Source organism: Staurois parvus, unplaced genomic scaffold (assembly GCF_062004578.1).
Source record: "Staurois parvus isolate SC_StPar_1 unplaced genomic scaffold, SC_StPar_1.0 ptg001302l, whole genome shotgun sequence".
NCBI lineage: Eukaryota > Metazoa > Chordata > Amphibia > Anura > Ranidae > Staurois > Staurois parvus.
Window position 1 is genome coordinate 9,701,956 of NW_028319098.1, and position 20,245 is coordinate 9,722,200.

A 20,245-nucleotide genomic window follows, 5' to 3' on the forward strand; every position below is an offset into this window, starting at 1 on the left:
CCTCCACAAAGGATCTCCTGCATTTTTGTAGTTCTGGAGAGAAGTCCAAAAAAAATGCAGAATGGCATTTTCATAATGCAGGTCTTGTTGCCTCTGAAATTCAGGAGGCGGACCAAAAAATAACATGGAGGAGCACCAGGTTTTTTAGGGCCTGTGAGGACTCAGTGTGCCCACTCAACTTGATAGGCCCCTGAGACATTTTGAAGGTTCAGGACTTGTTTAATGAAGGAGTCAGCGAACACCACAGGGTCATCCCCTTCAGCCCCCTCAGGCAAGAAGACCACTGGCACATTATTGCGGTGTAGCCTGTTTGCAGGGTTCGCCACGGCGTGTAGGTCTGCGCATACACAGATTGCCAAGACACACTAACACGCGGGCGCTAGGACCTGGGCACCCGCGGCGGCAGTTGCGACCGAGCATGCGCACTCACGCACACGGGCGCACGCTTGTCACCAATGACAGTGCAGGGCGCTCTATTTAAAACCAGCTTTTGCAATGCTCAAGTGCCGTATGGTCTTACTCCTGAGAGATTGCTTGTTGCCGGCCCTGCCTGACCCTGATCCATTAACCATCTCCTGCTCCGATTCCTGGCTTGTCTGACCATTCTTCTGTTTGCTCCTGAACATATTGACCTCCTGTTACTGAACCTGGCCTGTGACCCATCCTCCAAGGGTGACATCAGGAGGTTCACCTGGCGCTGGAGCTCAGATAGGGTTCTAGCATGGTTAGATGTACTATCCTCCAATTCAGAAATGCGGGACTGAGCAGATCCCAAGCGCCCCCTGATTTTATCCAGGTCTTGCCACACTCCAGGGCCAAGGAATCTATCTTAGACAAGAGGGAAGTTTTACTTGCCTCTATGGCTGACAGGATAGTAGAGGTAGCCGAGTCCCCAGACAGCATCTCACCTCCTTCCCCCGCTGTTGCAGCCATGGCGGGCTTGAGCTACTCCACTGTCTGCACTGCTACAGATGTCCCAGATGGCGTGCATGCAGACAAGATGGCGTCTACGCGTAGACGACGAAGAGCTCTGGGATCCACTAGAGACCCATCACTGTCCGGATGACTTCCTCAAAAGCATGAGGAGGGTGGAAGTAAGTCCCCCAGGTAAAGGTGGATGTTTGCTGAGCAAGATGGCGAAGGTAAGCTCCCCAAGAACAGGAGAATAGCACCAGATGATAGGAGCCTCTGCCACACACGTCTGTGCTGCTTCACATCCCGGCCATGCCTCTCCCTAGCTCCACACCATACAGTTTTGAAGCCGTCAGTTAAAAAAACATTTATCTTGGTCTCATCACTTCAGAGTCTCGGTATTCTTCTTTTTAAGCATGGGCCTTGGCAAACTCTGGGCTTTAGGAGAGTATTCCTTCATGAACGACACCCATTCATGTCTTTCCTCTACAGTGTATGCCGTTTTGTGTCACGGGAAACAATCACCCCAGTTTGGCTTTCTACTTTAGCTAACTGCAGTGAACTTGCATGGTGATTTTCTTTAACCCTTCTCATCAGAAGACGCTCATGTTGAGGTGTTAACTTCTATGGATGACCTAGAGGTCTGTGAGATAGTTGCAGTTCCATCTTTGTTACATTTTTGTATCACTTTTGCTACAGTATTCTGATAAGTAAAGCTTTGCTGATCTTCTGTTAGCCTTCACCTTTCTTGTGCAAAGATATTATTTTCTTTCTCAGGCCTTGTAACATTTCTCTTCCATGTGGTGACAGCATGAAATGGAAATGGGTTTTCTTTGTTAAGTAATGCAGGCCATAGATGGGTCGAAAATCGGACGATTTTTCTTTTAAAAAACGAAAAATCGGTCGGTCAAGCGGCTGACATTACCAGCAACGGTAAAAAAATCATCCAATTTTCATCCCGTCTACAGCCGGCAAAGAGTATCCCTGCAGAGAGCTCCGCTATTTCTTTGACAGTTCCTTGACATTTATAGCGGTTGCAACAATGCATCTATTTGTATCCATTTAGGATACAGATGTTTTTATTCGGAAACATTGGATACATTGTTGCAACCCCTATAAATGTCAAGGAACTGTCAAAGAAATAGTGGAGCTCTCTGCAGGGACACTTTTTGCCGGACTGGAATTCCTCTTCTTTTTCATCCTCTTCTTCTTCCTCTTCTTCATCCTCTTCTTCTTCTTCATCCTCTTCTTCATCTTCCTCTTCATCCTCTTCTTCTTCATCCTCTTCTTCTTCATCCTCTTCTTCTTCCTCCTCTTCATCCTCTTCTTCATCCTCTTCTTCTTCCTCTTCTTCATCCTCTTCTTCTTCTTCATCATCCTCTTCTTCTTCTTCTTCTTCTTCTTCTTCTTCCTCTTCTTCTTCTCTTCCTCTTCATCCTCTTCTTCTTCTTCATCCTCTTCTTCATCATCATCCTCTTCTTCTTCTTCCTCCTCCTCTTCTTCTTCCTCCTCTTCTTCTCTTCCTCCTCTTCTTCCTCTTCTTCATCCTCTTCTTCTTCATCATCCTCTTCTTCATCCTCTTCTTCTTCTTCATCCTCTTCTTCTTCATCCTGTTCTTCTTCTTCCTCTTCTTCCTCATCCTCTTCTTCTTCATCCTCTTCTTCTTCATCCTCTTCTTCTTCTTCCTCTTCTTCTTCTTCCTCTTCTTTATCCTCTTCATCTTCTTCTTCATCCTAGATTTTTTTATTGGTAAAAAATCGGCCGATTTGCCCATCATTGCCGCGAAAATCGTCCGATCAGCAAAATCGGCCGATTTTTTTTCCAACTTTACCGATAAAAAAAATCTGCCAAAATACCGAAAAACGGCCGAACAATTAGCCCACTAACGATCCAAAAATTGGCCTATTTTATTTTCAACCCATCTATGGCCTGCATAACTCCCTTTTATAATGAACTGTCTGCTGGACACCTGTTTAATGAATAATTAGACTTACCTGTAGTTGAATTCTTGTTCATTAGGATTTTGTTGTCTAAAATTTAGCTTTAATACTATGACTTTCACTGGGGTGTATTCATTTTTGCAACATGGTCTTGAATGAATTTGTTAGGAAAAATACTTTTTTGTGTGTGTGCAAATTAACAAATCTTGTGTGCAGTCAATGGTCCACATTTGTGGGAGTATTTTGTTGTATAGTGTCCCATAGAAAATGTTGATACTGAAAGAAAAGTAAGGGTTTTCTGACAAATTTGTTGGGGTGTACTCTCCTGTATTTATGCTGAGCACTGTAATTATTATCCATGTCCTTGTTGGTGAGATTCCCTCACTTTTTCATGTCCTGGTCTTATAGTAAAATAAGAGAAATCTGCCCAACTGGAGACACAAACATTTCTAACTCTTCCCTACTCTATTAAAATGTGTTTTTTCCGAACATCTTCATGCCATCTCATTTATTATTTGATTCTGCTTCCTCATCAACTCCATAGGACTGCGTACCAATACATTAGTGTTCCTCATCATTGCTCAAATGAGCTTCAGACAGCCCGATTTGGTGGTCTTTTTTGGATCTGGAATAACCCCATGCAAACAGCCTGGCCCCATGCACAGAGAGTGCTACTGGTCATATTTCCCTTCCTAAAAAGACTAATTACACCTTTTCAGAACATGTTACATGTTCCACTCGTTTTTAGGGTGGAACATGTAACATGTTCCCACTCCTGCAGTCTCTTCCCCCTGATCCCCCCCGTGACAGCGTCCCAGGGATCTACTCCCTGCACCCTTGTCACAATTTAAAAAGAACACAGCTTTACAGGGCTCCACCTATGTGGCCACACTATTCATTTGAAGATTTCTGGAAATGAATGATCTACAGTCGGACTTTGCGCATGGCGGCTTGTAGTTCTCAATGGACTCCGAGGACACTGGTGAGCATCCTTATAGTCCACTGATTCCTTCTGTCATTCAGTATCTGCCTGTCCATGTGAGGTATGGCCAGACAGCTTACAATGACAGTCTTCAGGAACCCTGCATTACACCCATGATCTGCTGATCATCGATGCAATGCTTTGCATACTCATATGAAAAAAAAAAAGTAAATGTACACTTTTTTACCTGCAAAAAGGGGAATTTAGCCTTTGAGACCATCAGTCATCCTTTTCGGAGGTACATTCCCCAACCTGTCTGAATTTCAAATTTCTGTAGCTCATGCTAGCTTTAAAGAACAGCGCATGACATGGTTAGGTAATTGTTTGATATGAATGTTCATTCATGATTTCTCTTCACTTCCTGTCTCATTACATTTTTTATTGGGACAGAAATAGAAGGGATTCGTCCCAGCAGTGACCAAGGCAGCAATGAAAACCCAACACAGATCCAATCTCTTTCCAACTCATTTGAAAAGTCCTAGCTGGTACCTGACTGCCGTTGTTGCAACTACCTGACTGCCGTTGTTGCAACTTTGTATCCTTATACTGGTCTGTTGTGCTTCAGTTGTTTTTTGTGTTTTGTGTTTTTTTTTACCTAAGCCTGACCAGCACCGGATACATGCTGCTCGGGTTGGGAATCATATTGGTCTATTGTTTTGTTTTATGTACGCCATGTTTGGACTGCTGTTGCACATTTACCTCGCCTGGCGGACCCTCGGTTCCGGCGTTTCGGTTGGTTTGGCTCCCACCTCTCTGGGGCCGGACCAGGTTGACCGGGGCCACCTGCGCCGGGGCTCTGCGGGCTTTTTGCTTGTTGGTTTTGATGCTTTCTTCCTACCAGAATCACTTTAATATGCCTTTGTCTACATGCTGTCTTCCTAGCCGCCTGCGTTTCTGCGCACTCACCACTAGCCCCCTTGGTGTTCCATTTTTTTACACCACCTGGGCTACATCTGTTCCCCGGGCCACCAGGTTTTGGGTGCTCCCGGGGACCGTTGTTTTTTTGTTGTTTTTTTTTCTTTTTTGTTGTTTTTTTTGTTTTTGTTTTTTTTTTTTTTTTCTTCCCTCTTTCTTGGGGGGGTTCTTATGTCCTTCAGTGTCTCTCATAGAATACCCTCCCCTCCCCCCTTCCTCTCCCTTGCTCTCGCATACGACTGCACGTTAAAGCTTAGCTCGAGTAACCGCATACCCTCCCGGCGCCAAATTGACATAACATTCCTTGTGATGGTACCTCACTGTCCGCTTACCCATTGTTTGCTCTACCCATGGGTTCCTTGAATATTCTCACCCTGAATGTTCAGGGTCTTAACGTCCCGCAGAAGCGCAACAAAGCATTCCGCTCATTTGCGTCGCACAATGCGCATATAGTCTGTCTTCAGGAGACACACTTCACTCCTACCTCTATTCCCAAATTCTTTGGCCCTCGTTACCCACAGGTCTACGCGGCCTCTGCTGCCACTAAGTGTAGAGGGGTTTTAGTCGCCCTCCACTGTACAACTCCTTTTAAGTTACAAACTGAGATTAAGGATCCTGAGGGTCGTTATATCATACTGGTTGGGCAGTTGGTGGACTATGAGGTCACCATAGCCACGTATTACGCTCCGAACCAGGGTCCTCTGCCGTTCCTTTCCCACCTCTTCTTGGTCATAGATCATCATAAGCGAGGCACGCTCATACTCTGTGGAGACTCTAACCATATAATATACCCCTTCTTAGATAAATCCCCACAATCACCTTCTCCGCGCACCCCCAACCACTCCTTCCAATCCATACTGCAACATTACTCATTGGTCGATTCCTGGAGGGAATTCAATCCCACTAAATGCCAGTATACTTTTTACTCCCACCCACATAAGGTTTTTTCGAGAATAGATCATATTTTTTTGACCGCCAGTTCTTCCCCCCGCATCTTAGCTTCTGATATCCTACCGATCCCTTGGTCGGATCACTGTGCGGTGGTCACTACCATTGCTTCTTTGGCCCCAGCTCCCCCCGATCCCTCCTGGATCATTAACGAAAACCTGCTGGCTGACCCAGTTTATTGCTCAGGGATAGCAGCTGCGCTTAAGGACTATCTCTCCTTAAATCAAACCCCTGATATCTCCCCCCTTCTACTATGGGAAGCACACAAACCGGTACTTCGCGGACTCTGTATCAGCAAAGCCTCCTTCCTGAGTAGAGAGAGGAGGCAGAAACGCCTCCTCCTTGAACAAGCTTATGACCAATCCCATGCCGCCTTCCAAACTTCCCCCACCCCTGCTAACAAAGAAGCTCTCGAGCACTCCCGCCTAGCCCTGGATCTTTTCCTCACTGACCAAGCCGAGCTCTCCATCTGCAGATCTCGACACAAATTCTACACTAAAGCCAACAAACCTGGCACTTTCCTTGCTCTCTCTCTCCGTAAACTAGACCAAACTGTTAGACCCATACGGTTACGGACCTCAACTGCGAATCTCTCTAGCAACCCCGAACGGATTCTGCACACCTTCCACAAGCATCTCTCGCGCCTTTACTCTGCCTCCACGCCCTTTGACTCTTCCCATGCTGAAGCCCTTTTTGCTTCCCTTCCTTTCCCGAAATTGGCTGAAAGTCACTTAGGAGCACTGGAGCGACCTATCTCAGTAATTGAAACCTTAAATGCTATCAATTCCCTAAAGCCCCGTAAACGCCCAGGACCCGACGGCTTTTCTGCCACGTATTATAAAAAGTTTGCCCCCATTCTCACGCCTGTTATAACCAATGCGTTTAATGCCATACTTTCAGGCCATACCTTTAACTCAGATACAGTGCAAGCCAACATTTCTATGATACCCAAGCCGAACTCAGATGACACGCAATGGTCCAATTATAGACCAATCTCCCTTCTTAACGTAGATGTTAAACTCCTAGCTAAAATTCTATCTAATCGCCTCAATACATGTATTGGATCCCTAATCCACAATGATCAGGTCGGCTTCATACCAACCCGACAAGCGGGGGACAACGTCAGACGTGCATCCCTTTTAGCACACTTAGCCAAAACTCGCAATATTCCTGCTTGCTTCTTGTCGTTGGACATACGGAAAGCGTTCGACACTGTCTCGTGGCCATACCTACACTATATATTGTGCCGATGGGGTTTTGGCCCGCATTTCTTAACCTGGATCTTTTCTCTCTACCAGGGCCCTTCGGCCAGGATCAAATACTTAGGGCATCGATCTGCTCATTTCCCAATTATGCGTGGCACCAGACAAGGTTGTCCCCTATCCCCTCTGCTTTTCGCATTAGCTATAGAACCGCTGGCCCTATTGATTAGGACTGACCCCGATATTCGCGGACTTGAGATAGGAGGCACCACACATAAACTGTGCTTATTTGCAGATGATGTCTTACTTTTTCTCACCTCCCCCTTAACATCCACACCTACTCTTCTTCAGCTACTTGATAGGTTTGGGATGCTCTCGGGCCTCCAAATAAATCCCCAGAAGTCACTTGCACTTAATATTTCGCTCCCACCCAATGAACTTAACCATCTAAAATTGATCCTGCCATTCTCGTGGTCGCAAGACTCTGTTCCCTTTTTGGGTATAAAATTCACCCCGCATATTTCAGGTCTCTATACAGCTAACTACATTCCTATGCTAGCTCGTCTAACGGCACTAATGACCAAATGGTCCTCCCTTCCGTTGGCTTGGCTGGGCAGGATAGCTGTTGTGAAGATGTCGATCCTCCCCAAAATCCTTTACCTTTTCAGAGTTCTCCCTATCCCAGTACCTTCTCACTACCTTCGCGTATTGCAGCGCCGTATTTCCTCCTATGTTTGGGGTAAAGTCCGCCCCCGTGTTCCTTGCTCTACTCTATACCGACCAAAAATTCATGGTGGTCTGGGCCTCCCTGAAATTAGCAAGTATTACCAAGCGGCGCATGTAGCACAATTGCCAAAGTATCATGCTACCAATGAAACCCCGCAGTGGGTCATTCTGGAATCCATTGAATGCGACCCCTTTAGTACAGGAAACCTTCTTTGGCTGAGACGTGTTGATCGCCGCACGATTGCGAATCCCATTACCTCGCATTTTTTGTCCCTCTGGGATAAACTGAAGTCCCGTTATCTCCTACAATCACCACATAATCCCCTCCTTTCCTACCTTCGCAATCCGGCCTTCCCCCCAGCCTGGTCCGCACCACACGTCTTTGCTCACTGGTCTACAGCTGGTCTCACCCAGACCCGACACTTCGTATGCAGGAATAAATTCAAATCCTTCGCCTCACTATGTGAATCCCATAACCTCCCTGCCTCTGAGATATTCAGGTATCTGCAGCTGAAGCATTTCTTTGCTCCGTACACAACGGCACATAACCCAACACCTACTTTGTCACCTTTTGAGCGAGCTTGCCTCAGGGACCCCCATAGACGGGGCCTCATCTCCTATTTATATTCCCTCTTCACAACTTCAACTACCTCAGCGTTCCCCTCGTATACAAATAAATGGGAAGTGGATTTAGGATGGCAAATTGACCCCTCAGATTGGGACCTTATTTGGTCCAATACCAAGGAGTCATCACAGAATATTGTGGCCCTGGAGACCAATTACAAAGTTTTGACCCGCTGGTACCTAGTCCCGGCTAGAATTGCAAAATATACCCCTGATTACCCCTCAGTTTGTTTCAGGGGCTGCGCAGACCTGGGTACTTTTTTCCATATTTGGTGGGATTGCTCCATCGTCCGTGCATTTTGGGTGGAGGTTTTTAAAATATTATCTACACTCAGTGCCGTGACCCTCTATCCCGATCCATTAATCGCGCTTCTTAACCTGCGACCGCCTGGCATCGCTAAGGCGCATTTTAAACTTATTCTACAAGTCACCACCGCAGCCAAGCAGGTTATCGCTAAATCATGGAAATCTCCCTCGTTGAGCATGACTGCAGTTTCGAATAGGGTCACTCAGGCAATGATTCACGCAAAAATAGAAGCCACTATCCTAGATTCCATCCCTAAGTTCAAGAAGATTTGGAATCCCTGGGTAGAGCATTTCCTCCCATCCAATTTTGATGACTCCCTTCTCAATCCGTAATCTGCATCTTTTGTTTGATGGTACCATTCCATAACCATACTGCGGGTTTCCCCCTTCTCCCCCTACTGTACAGCCGTATGCCCCTTCCCATCCTTCCCCCCCCCCCCCCATTTTGTTAGGCCTTAACTGCCATTTGATAGTCCTCTTTATTAGTGCTGCCTGACTTTGTATTATTGGGTTTCTTACTGTGCAATTAATGTATACCTTCAATGACCCATACTTTTGCTTATTATTTTATACTGTTCCATGTTAAAAAAAATAAAATTGTTTGAACACGAAAAGTCCTAGCTGGAATTACACTTGAAGTATATTGAAAAAATGTGGCGACCATCAGGTGGTAGGAGGTCAAGACCCAGTTTATACCAAAGGCCAACGTCCCTAAAGTTAAATATTGGAAAAAAGGATATTGCACAAAAACTCAGTACACAAAAAAATAAAATCAATATTCCTTTATTAACACATCACCTCTAAAATGTATCTTGTATACAGTTACATTGCACAATTAGCCCACAGCTAACATCCCACATCCAACCAACCATAGAAAGACAGGTTTGTACTCTACACATTCATTGGAACCTGTCTTTCTATGATTGGTTGGATGTGGGATGTTAGCTGTGGGCTAATTGTGCAATGTAACTGTATACAAGATACATTTTAGAGGTGATGTGTTAATAAAGCAACATAGATTTTATTTTTTTGCACATTTAAAGTATAACCACTGAACTGACAAAAGTTGCTCAGTGATTGATGCATATTTGTTACTTCTCAAACCTCCTTTCTCTTTTTTTAACTCCAAAGTATCAGTTCACTAAAACATACAGTAATACAATATTGGGCCTCTTGTGCACAAGGCGTTAAGCCCATGTGCGTCAAATCCTGGTGTCAGGCACTCAGGAGGAACAGATACATGTCCAGCCCTGCTGCCAGCAGTATGTCAAGATCTATGACAGGCTACATGGTGGCTGAATGCTGTACCAAGTGGTATTCACATTTAGAGCGGTATGCATTCAGGGGCATTTGCCCGGAATGCAAGAATTCTGTGTTCCGGGCATATGTCCCTGAACACATACAGCTTTAAACATGCGTAATACTCAGTACAGCAGCTAGCCACTGTTTATTTCAGTCTGTCATAGCTTTTGACAGGCTGCTAATAGTGGTGAAGGGCGATGTACCTGCACCTGCCAGGTGCCCAAGAATGTTGGGATTTGACCAACATGGGCTAACACCCAGTGTACACATGGCCTTTATCCTAACCATGTGTTATTCACAATTTTCTGCAATCAAAAATGTCTTTTATTCATTAAGGGCCTTTCACACCAGCCTGGTCCACTGAGGTGCTTTAAAAGATTGCACATTAATGCATGGGCGCTAATACACTTTGCATTAGGTCAGCTTATTCATTTGAAGAGACTGCCTAAGGCACATCATGAATCTATTCTTTTTTTAACTAGATCTGTTGATTAGGTGGGGGTTGTCTCTGCAATATCCTCTCAAGGTTCAAGAATAAAACTGTTTCATTGGAACAGAAGGGAGATCTTTCAATGGGGGAACTTGTTCTAGTGACAACTTTTCCTAGATTGGAAATATTTCCTTTGATGTATAGTTAAAGTGTTACTAAACCCAGGACCCTGCATTCACTCTATCTGGTCTCCCACAGTACACAGAACATGGAAATGCTATTATTTTAGTAAATATAAACTGCTAAATACCTTTTCTCATTAGCAGTTAGAGCAGTCTTGTGACTTCTATCAGTGTCCAGCAAAGCACTAGTTAAAGCTTGCAGTAGGAATTTTCATTCTCCCCTATGAGGCTGCATAACCCCTGACCCTCTGTCTGGACAGTGCTGATTGGCCCTGTGCTCTCTAGCAATACACACCAAACTGAGCATGTGCACCTTGCCTCCAAGGCTCTGTTCTTTCTGGAGATGGACTGGGGACAAATGAAGAAGGGGAGGATCAGAGAAGACAGCATCAAACATCTTTTTTTTACACATTGCAGAGGATTAACCCCTTAGGTCCCACAGTGAGTATAACAAGCATGCTTTACTACTGATTTTACTGTTGTGGGTTTAGTAACACTTTAAGTCTACTGCACAGGAAGTGAAGGCAAATGTCTGCACTGGGACACTGATGCCAACCTGACAGGGGTTTTAAACATTTCCTATTCTACTTAAAACTAATAATAACTTTCTTTTTTGTTCTTTTTTTAGTATTGCGTTATTCTGGAAAACCAATAGAAAAGTAATACAGTAGCTGACAAACATTGGTATCTTTTATTTAGGCTCAATTCACACTGCCGCATCTTGGGATCCAACTTGTGAGAGCCCAAGTCGCAATACATGTGAAATCCCATGTTAACCAATGAGAGCTGTCTTAATTAGCACTACTGAAGTCGCTCCGACTTTATAAAAGGTTGCTGTACTACTTCAAGGCGACTTCTATCCGACTTTAGCCCATAGACTTTAAAGAACTTTAATGGAAGTCGCCTCCAAGTTGGATCCTTATCTATTTTGATGTGATTTGGACCTGACATGACAGGAAGATTACCCAGGCATTCCCTGAAAGTCACTTCCAAGTTGCATCAAAGTAGTACTCAAGTCGCCAGGAATTATTGGCCACTGTAGTTTTCATAATTACTGTGTACTCAATTTGGTTTGAACCCTCAGCTCACATTCTGTGACTGTATGCCTTTGTCTTTCCTTAAAGTATATGTAAACCCTTACCTTGTAAAACAACACATACAGTTTCAAATAGAAATGAAATAAATCATTTGTGTATAAATATAAAAAAAAATACATGATAAAAACCTTGCTCCCCCCCCTTTTTTTTTTTATAAGTGATCACATACCCTCTACATAAAAGGTGAGGAACAAGAAACAGCAGTACACTAATCTTCCCAGTGGTTGTGTAGGGGAGTGTGCCAGGACAAGTCTGATCATGGAGGAGAACAGACTGAGTTCACAGCACAGAGAGAGAACTGACCATACTGTGCTTTCCTGCCTACTATGGTCAGTCTTTGATAGGAAAACAGAGGGATTGGCAATAACACCAGGGACGTCACACCAAGGAAGAAATACAAAGAGAACAAGATACTTTTTCATGCAAGTACATGGCACAGAAGGCACATATAAAGAATTAAAAAAATAAAAACTAATAAAAGTTTTTGACTGTAAATATACTTTAATGACCTACTTCCCCCCTTGTCTAGGGCTAGGTTCACACTGCTGCAATCCAATTTTGATCTTCCAGTGCGAATATGTAGTGCTACTTGGCTGTAGTTTGCATATTCTATGCGGTCATAATCGTGCTGGAATCGCCCCAAAGTAGTACAAAAACCTTTTCCAAAATCATGCCTTGATGAGTTGCATTGATGTAAATGGGCACCATAGAAAACAATGTAATTTTTTATTGTCATGTGATTACATGCGACTCAAGTTGCATCTGAAATAACATTACTGTGAACGAAGCCTCAGTGTTTAGCCCTGAGCATTGTACTCAGGAATGAAGGAGAGAAAATAATATGCTTCACTACAATTGAAAATACTCAGTATTTCCAACAAAAGAGTTTCAGGAGAATCGTGCAAAGCTATCAGTGAGTGGATGAGATGGCTCTCTAATCAGGCAGAGAGCACTATGTTGTCATGTGTGCCCCATTTCTGAAGGTCCTGGGTTTATCCAAAGGCTATTGAGGCAATATAGTGACTGGGGTAAAGTGTGGGTACCATAAAACTCAATCATACCTTTTTTTTTAATCTCTTTGTGTGGTTTTAAATCTGCGTACGTCTGTTTTACCCACAGCACCATTAACAAAAACAGATATACTGGCTGGAAACCACACACAATATATAATAAAAATATTTTTAAAATACACAACACTAAAACAGATAGTTGTAACCTATGCCCTAAAATCCCTCCTTTAAAACCTGATAGTTAAGTGAGTAAACCCATAAGGAGTATAAATATACTTTGATGTCAGTATTCAAGCAAAGACAGTACAAGAAGTGAGATCACATACAAACACAGAGCAGAAAATACCTTTACTTACCACATAGTATATAAAATAGTTCCACAGCAGGCGTGTCACAAAGTATGTATTTTGTGATTGTATTCACCGGAATAAAAACAAGGAAAAAATAAAACAGAACCTTAATCATATCATCCAACATTAATAAAACTACGCAAAGAAAATGATTTACAATAAGAGGAACAGCAACCCGTCATCTGAGTTCCACTTCCTCTTAAAATGTTTTTTGTTTAAGTCATATTCGCAATCCCGGGCAACCAGAGTTTTACCAAGAACAGGAACATTTAGTTAAAAACGTTTGTGTAATGGCAATTGTATTTTCTTAGGGGTTTCTCCGGGTGGAATATAGGAGTGACCCTATAGGGTTTTTTTTGCTGTGTCCCCACTTGGGAAATTTAGGGTATGTTCACACCAGCCGCTGGGTTACAATTTTGGTGTGGTGTGCAGTGCAGCTCAGTTGACATCAGCGCCATAACGATGCACCAATCTCGGCACATCCCACTCTTGCCTTTTATTTTTAACAAACTTTATTGAGGCGTCACACAGACATCTAATAGAGTTCGATTGCTGGTCATATTGTGTGAGATAGTGGATTGCTCCCAGTACCTTTTTTGACAGCAAAGCAGTGATGTGAGCCGGGCAGGTTGGGAGACAAGGCATTTCGCCTTGTCATGCTGTGGGAATTAGCTGGAATAGCTGCCCAACACAGACCCATCGCATGTGGTGCGAATGACGCCTTATGCTGGCCATAGATGAGATTTCTAGCGGCAGACTGCATTCGAACAGGGATGGCCACACACTAAATGAAATTCGGCCAGTTACTGCTAAACCGGCTGATTTTCGGTCCGTCTATGTCCAGCTTTAGGGCTCTTTTACACTGACGTTTCGATCGGGTCCACCTGCCCGTTTTTCAGGCGGGCCCAATTGCAACCTCTATTCTCCTCTATGGAGAGGCGGGTGTAAATGGACATGTGTCCATCTGCACCCGCTGACATCCGATCCACCAAAAAGGGACGGATGAGGATCCAATTCCCCTTCCGTCCAACGAATGAAAACGGACAGGCGGTCTTTTTTCATCCAACCGCCCATTGAGGAGAACGAGCAGCTCTGTAGCAGCGGAGCAAACACAGACCTGTCATCTGCTTGCTCAGCGGATCCACTAAACAGGCCCGCCCCATGTGAAAGGACCCTAACTCTCTGCATTTGTCCTGGTGACCACTGTTTCCAGTGACTGAAAATCCAAAATTGACGCTGAAACAAGAGATGAACATTTCAATTGGGGCATCTGGTGCAGTGAACTGTCCTTAGATGTTTTGGTTGCATTTGTTTTTTCAGGGAATTTTTCTTCCCTGGTAATACTGAAAATAACACACTTCCTGTCCATTTGTGGCTACGCTCACTCCTCCAGAACACATATGGAAGACGCCATGCTTGTCATACAGGTTTGACTTCAAACATATCTACCTTTCATTCCATTACATAGTGGATTGATGTGACTAGTAGTTTGCACAATAAAGATAGGAATGTTTATGCTTTCTTTTTGTCCCCTATGTGATGAAAAAACAAATGATCTAAAAATCTCTTTTAAATTGTAAAGAATTAGTTACACCAAGATTCCCCCACACACACATATATGCACGAATGAACGTATATGCATGCGTTAAGGCGCCTATGCATGAAAGCGTTGATTGTGATACGTTACATATCACCGCGCACGCCAGAGTGAGAGCAGTATTTCTAGCACCAGACTCCAGGTATCCTCCGTTACACCAAATTGGTGACCTCCAGGGGGCTTTCAAAGCATCTCCTATGGAAAATATAGGTTACTGACGTTTGTTGTCATCTCATGGGTGCACGCAAATTTAAGGTTTGACATGCTGGGTATCTATTTACTTGGTACAACCTCATCTTTTATATTTTACCAAAATGTGGTAATTTGTGTCTGAGTGCCCAAAAATCAACTTAAGTGTATTTTTTCCCGAAAAATACAGAATAGAGTAAAAAAGGAAAGCTGAGCCAGACCCTGGTGAAAAGAGAGAGGAGGAAAAAATAAAAAACAATGTTTCAGGTATCCAAAAAAACCCTTTCTCAAGAACCTCCTACCTAATTTCTCACTGGAGCACATGACCTTATATACAATGGTTGCCATTGTCAGCTACTGAACCCAGCCAGCTGTATGTGATATCACTTCCGGTTCCTGTTTCCTCAGAGTGACATCACTCCTGGTTCCTCCCTGTTCCCAAGACTTGCCATTCATAGCATGGCTGGACCATGTGCCAACCAGCTTCATAGGCCAAGACTGCACAGGGACAGGGTGAAACCTAGTTTGTCTAGCTAGCACAACAGAAAAATACATTTTTTTTTTCCTCTTCTCTTTTCTCCCAGGTCTGGCTCAGCTTTTCTTTTTACATCTATTCTGGGTACTGTATTCCTGTATGTAATTCTAAACATCAGCTCTTACACGTTTTAAGGTGTATTGCATCTATATGCATGTTCTTTGCTGTGATTCAACATTATGGAGCGAGCATCTTTGTTGTAATATGTTTGATGTCAGATGACATATTTGGTTATGTGTACCTGCTGGGCGATTGTATGTATTGTATATGCCAAATACAAACCTATTGCTAAAGCAATTTGGCTATGTGGTGTGCTTACTCTATAAATTAAAAACTAAAATGATTTATTAAACATGTCAAAAAAAGAATACAAAAACGGCTCTGGCAGCAAAGGGGTTAAACAAATACAATTATTTTAATAGAAAATCATACATTAGCAGGAATAACTTGTTCTCAGCTTTGGTACTTAAAATGTTATTTACAAAGTTGCACAAAACTGTTATTAGTTCTTCTTCCTCGGGATTTACTGGAAAAGTGGTTGAGAAATTCTACACAGCAGTAACATCACTCACAAACACTATATAGTGACCCTGTTTTTACCACAGTATCTGCTGTGATGGAGGTAAACACACAAAGGTGGTATGGTCTACTTTTAAAGTCACTGTACAAATAGATTTTATGAAAAAAAGACCTGACAGGTGATTATGGTACATTATGATGTCCAGCTTTTTCTTTTATTTTAGAACACCTAGAATTACAATCACAGGCAGATTGAAAAAATGATGCTTTTAAAATCTCTTGGCGTTGATTCTTCACGACAGACCCCTAATCTAGCAGATCATGATATACTAAACATGGCACAAAGCCCTTTTGTTCACTTACTTTACCTTCCTTGACCGTGACTCTGTCAATCTCCAGAAAAAAAAAAGTGCCCTACAATAGAAGAGCAATTATGCTTTCCAGTGGACTGTGCCTCTTGCTCTCCCCCTCTGTTCCATCACTGCAGTCTCCGTAAGGCTCTTCAGCATTTAACACATCCAGAAATGTTGGATACTCATGTATCCTGCCAAGAGATGGCCATTTTTAAATCCACAAAGCTGGCTTAGTGGCCTAAAGCAGGGGTGGGCAACTGTGGCCCTCCAGCTGTTGTAGAACTACAAGTCCCATGAGGAATTGCAAAACTGACAGTTACAAGAATGACTCCCAAAGGCAGAGGCATGATGGGACTTGAAGTTCACCAGCAGCTGGAGGGCCACAGTTGGCCACCCCTGGCCTAAGGGAATTACTGGGGGCAGCTCTGAATTGAAGGTAAGCATAGGCTACTTTTTGAAGCTGGATGGTAAAAAGCTGATTCAACCATCTATAAAACACACATTTCAGTTTTGTAGCAAGGTTATGGTCATCAGTTGATTCCTTTAAATTGGTTCTAAAAGGCAAGAGGTTTTTTTCACCTTAATGATACCCCTGTGCTTCTGCTAAAGAGCTGTGCATTTGTCTGGATGTCGGGAATGTACATTAACCAACACACAATAATGTGAACCAAGCCTTAAACTAAGTGCCTCGAGACTGAAAACACTTTTCAAGGGTGCCCTGACTGGAAAAAGGTTGAGAAATACGGTCTTTGGGAAATGACCCTCTATTTATTTCCCTTACTTACTCTTTTGTTAATCAGCATATATTGATATAATATTTGTAGGAACTGTATTAAAAAAAAAATGCCCCAAAATTTGTGCTGCCTTCTTGGATCCATGACAGCACCAGGGTATGCCAAACAATGACAGAAACACTGACAAATAGGGGTTTATTTACTAAAGCTGGAGAGTGCAAAATCAGACTCACTTCTGCATAGAAACCAATCAGCTTCCAGGTTTCATTGCCAAAGCTTCATTGAACAAGCTGAGGTTAGAAGCTGATTGGTTTCTATGCAGAAGGGAGTCTGATTTTGGACTCTCCAGCTTTAGTAAATAAACCCCATAGTGTCAGAATGCCTCCTCTGAATAGTAATTGAACTGAAAATAGATCATTTCTACCAGCAATCCAGGTCCTCATTTGTAGACATTTTAAGCTCTGAGGAAGAAGGGACCCCCCTTCGAAACACGTCAGTTTGACCAAGAGTTTATCTCCCTTCCAGATGGAACTCGCAAGTGTCTTCTAACCCTGTGTTGGTTTTGGAAGCTATATGCCTTTTTTACTGCTACTCTTGTGAGTATAATTTATCAATAAATTCATGAACTGTTTGAGATACTGTGCAAGGTTTGTGCGCTCTTTTGTTTTCTCTACTACAGTCTATATCAAGCATCCCCAGCTTTGCCTTAGAGCTGCATAACCTTTGATCAGTGTTGGATGAACATTATCATTTTATTTGATTGACCTTCCTCTGATCTGAGCCCCTGAGCGCAGGAGGTGGTGGATATATGCCATACAATGTGCAGTGCATCCAGAAAGTATTCACAGTGCTTAACTTTTGCCACATTTTGTTACGTTACAGCCTTATTCCAAAATGGATTAAATTAATTTTTTGCCTCACCATTCTACAAGTACCCCATAATGACAATGTGAAAGGAATTTTGCTTTGAAATCTTTGCAATTTATTAAAAATAAAAAATAAACAAATGTACATAAGTATTCACAGCCTTTGCCATGACACTCAAAATTGAGCTCTGGTGCATCTTGTTCCCACTGATCATCCTTGAGATGTTTCCACAACTTGATTGGAGTCCACCTGTGGGAAATTCAGTTGATTGGACATGATTAGTAAAGGCATAAACCTGTCTATATAAGGTCCCACAGTTAACAGTTCACGTAAGAGCACAAACCAAGCCATGAAGTCCAAGGAATTGTCCGTAGACTTCAAAGACAGGATTGCATCCAGGCACAGATCTGGGGGAGAGTACAAAAAAATTTCTGCAGTATTAAAGGTCCCAATGAGCACAGTGGCCTCCATCATCAGTAAATGGAAAATGTTTGGAACCACCAGGAATCTTCCTAGAGCGGGCCGCCCGGCCAAAATGAGTGATCAAGGGAGAAGGGCCTTAGCTAGGGAGCTAACCAAGCACCCAACAGTCACTCAAAGAGCTCCAACATTTTTCTGTGGAAAGAGGAGAACCTTCCAGAAGAACCATCTCTGCAGCACTCCACCAGTCAGGCCTGTATGGTAGAGTGGCAAGATGGAAACCACCCCTCAGTAAAAGGCAAATGGCAGCCCGCCTGGAGTTTGCCAAAAGGCACCTGAGGGACTCTCAGACCATGAGAAACGAAACTCTCTGGTTTGATGAAACAAAGCTTGAACTCTCTGGCCTGAATGCCAAGCGTCATGTCTGTAGGAAACCAGGCACCACTCACCACCTGGCCAATACCATCCCTACAGTAAAACATGGTGGTGGCAGCATCATGCAGTGGGGATGTTTTTTTAGCGGCAGGAACTGGGAAACTAGTCAGGATCGAAGGAAAGATGACTGCAGCAATGTACAGAGATATCCTTGATGAAAACCCGTTCCAGAGCACTTTGGACGTTAGACTGGGGAGACTATTCATCTTTCAACAGGACAATGACCCTAAGCACACAGCCCACATAACAAAGGAGTGGCTACAGGCCAACTCTGTGAATGTCCTGGAGTGGCCCAGCCAGTGCCCAGACTTGAACCCGATTGAACATCTCTGGAGATCCGAAAATGGCTATGCACCGACGCTCTCCCTCCAACCTGATAGAGCTTGAGAGGAACTGCAAAGAAGAATGGGAGAAATTGCCCAAAAATAGGTGTGCGAACCTTGTAGCACCATACTCAAAATGAGTTGAAGCTGTAATTGGTGCTAAAGGGGCTTCAACAAACTATTGAGCAAAGGCTTTGAATACTTACGTACATGTGGGTTTTTTTTGTTTTTTATTTTTAATAAATTGCAAAGATTTCAAAACAAACTTCTTTCACATTGTCATTATGGGGTATTGTTTGTTGAGGAAAAAATGAATTCAATCCATTTTGGAATAAGGCTGTAACAACAAAATGTGGCAAAAGTGAAGCGCAGTGAATACTTTCTGGATGCACTGTATGCAGTCCACTCCTAGAGACTGAATTTCCTGCACTCATCCCTGCTCGCCTCTTTGCCCGACAGTTGATCGCTAATTGCAATTCTGTGGCGGATCGTGTGATTATGTCCCACTTAACAGTAGAAGTGAAAGCGTCACTTTCAGCTGTAGAAGGTAAATGTTGCTTAAAGTATGTATAGAGAAACCTTTTTTTGGCTATATTTTTTTTTCTTTATTTGTGCACTGGGTAGGGAAAGGTTAACCCCATTAGTTTGTCTGTAACCCTTCACTTTCACATTCAAGAGATACAACAGGAAGTGAGACAGTTGTCATCGAAACAAATCAGCCTCTAGTTATAGTGATAATGCAAAAATGTTGGATTTCCCCTCTTGTTCTGTCTCCGCAACAATGGTGATTGAGACAAAAGGGTAATGAAAGATTAGAGGAGCTGAATTTATTCTCTTTTGAGGAGATTAAGGGGGGATATGATCAACATGTATAAATACATTAGTGGTTCATATAGTGAACTCGGTGTAGAGCTATTCACCCTGAGGTCATCACAGAAGACAAGGGGGCACTCTACGTCTGGAGGAAAAGAAATTTAATCTCCAAACACGGAAAGGTTTCTTCACAGTGAGAGCTGTGAAAATGTGGAATAGGCTCCCTCAAGTGTTGGTTCTGGCCAGCTTAGTGGATTGATTTAAAAAAGGCCTGGATTGTTTCTTAGATACACAGAATATAACTGGATACTAACATTTACAGGTAAAGTTGATCCAGGGAATATCTGATTGCCTCTCGGGGGATCAGGAAGGAATTTTTTCCCCTGCAGGAGCAAATTGGATCGTGCTTTGCTGGGTTTTTTGCCTTCCTCTGGATCAACTGTGGGTGTAGGATTATAACTTTTTTTTTTATGGTTAAACTGGATAGACTTTTGTCTTTTTTCAGCCAGACTATGTAAAAACAGTTCTGATTAT

The 20,245-nt window shown here is 43.2% G+C and overlaps 1 protein-coding gene and 1 non-coding gene across 2 annotated transcripts in view; both read right to left on the reverse strand.

The window, feature by feature from the left end:
• Nucleotides 1-13,070, reverse strand: part of LY96 (lymphocyte antigen 96) — a 36,984-nt gene extending 23,914 nt beyond the window's left edge. The window contains exon 1 of the mRNA XM_089661064.1: nucleotides 12,933-13,070. Coding sequence (XP_089517190.1) covers nucleotides 12,933-13,053 — 121 coding nt within the window. The 5' untranslated portion in view covers nucleotides 13,054-13,070. The remainder of the gene's footprint in view (nucleotides 1-12,932) is intronic.
• A 2,917-nt stretch (nucleotides 13,071-15,987) lies between these two features.
• Nucleotides 15,988-16,120, reverse strand: LOC149437189 (U11 spliceosomal RNA). Its single transcript, XR_016308172.1, has one exon. It is a non-coding gene; the product is annotated as a U11 spliceosomal RNA (small nuclear RNA).
• Nucleotides 16,121-20,245: the final 4,125 nt, after the last annotated feature.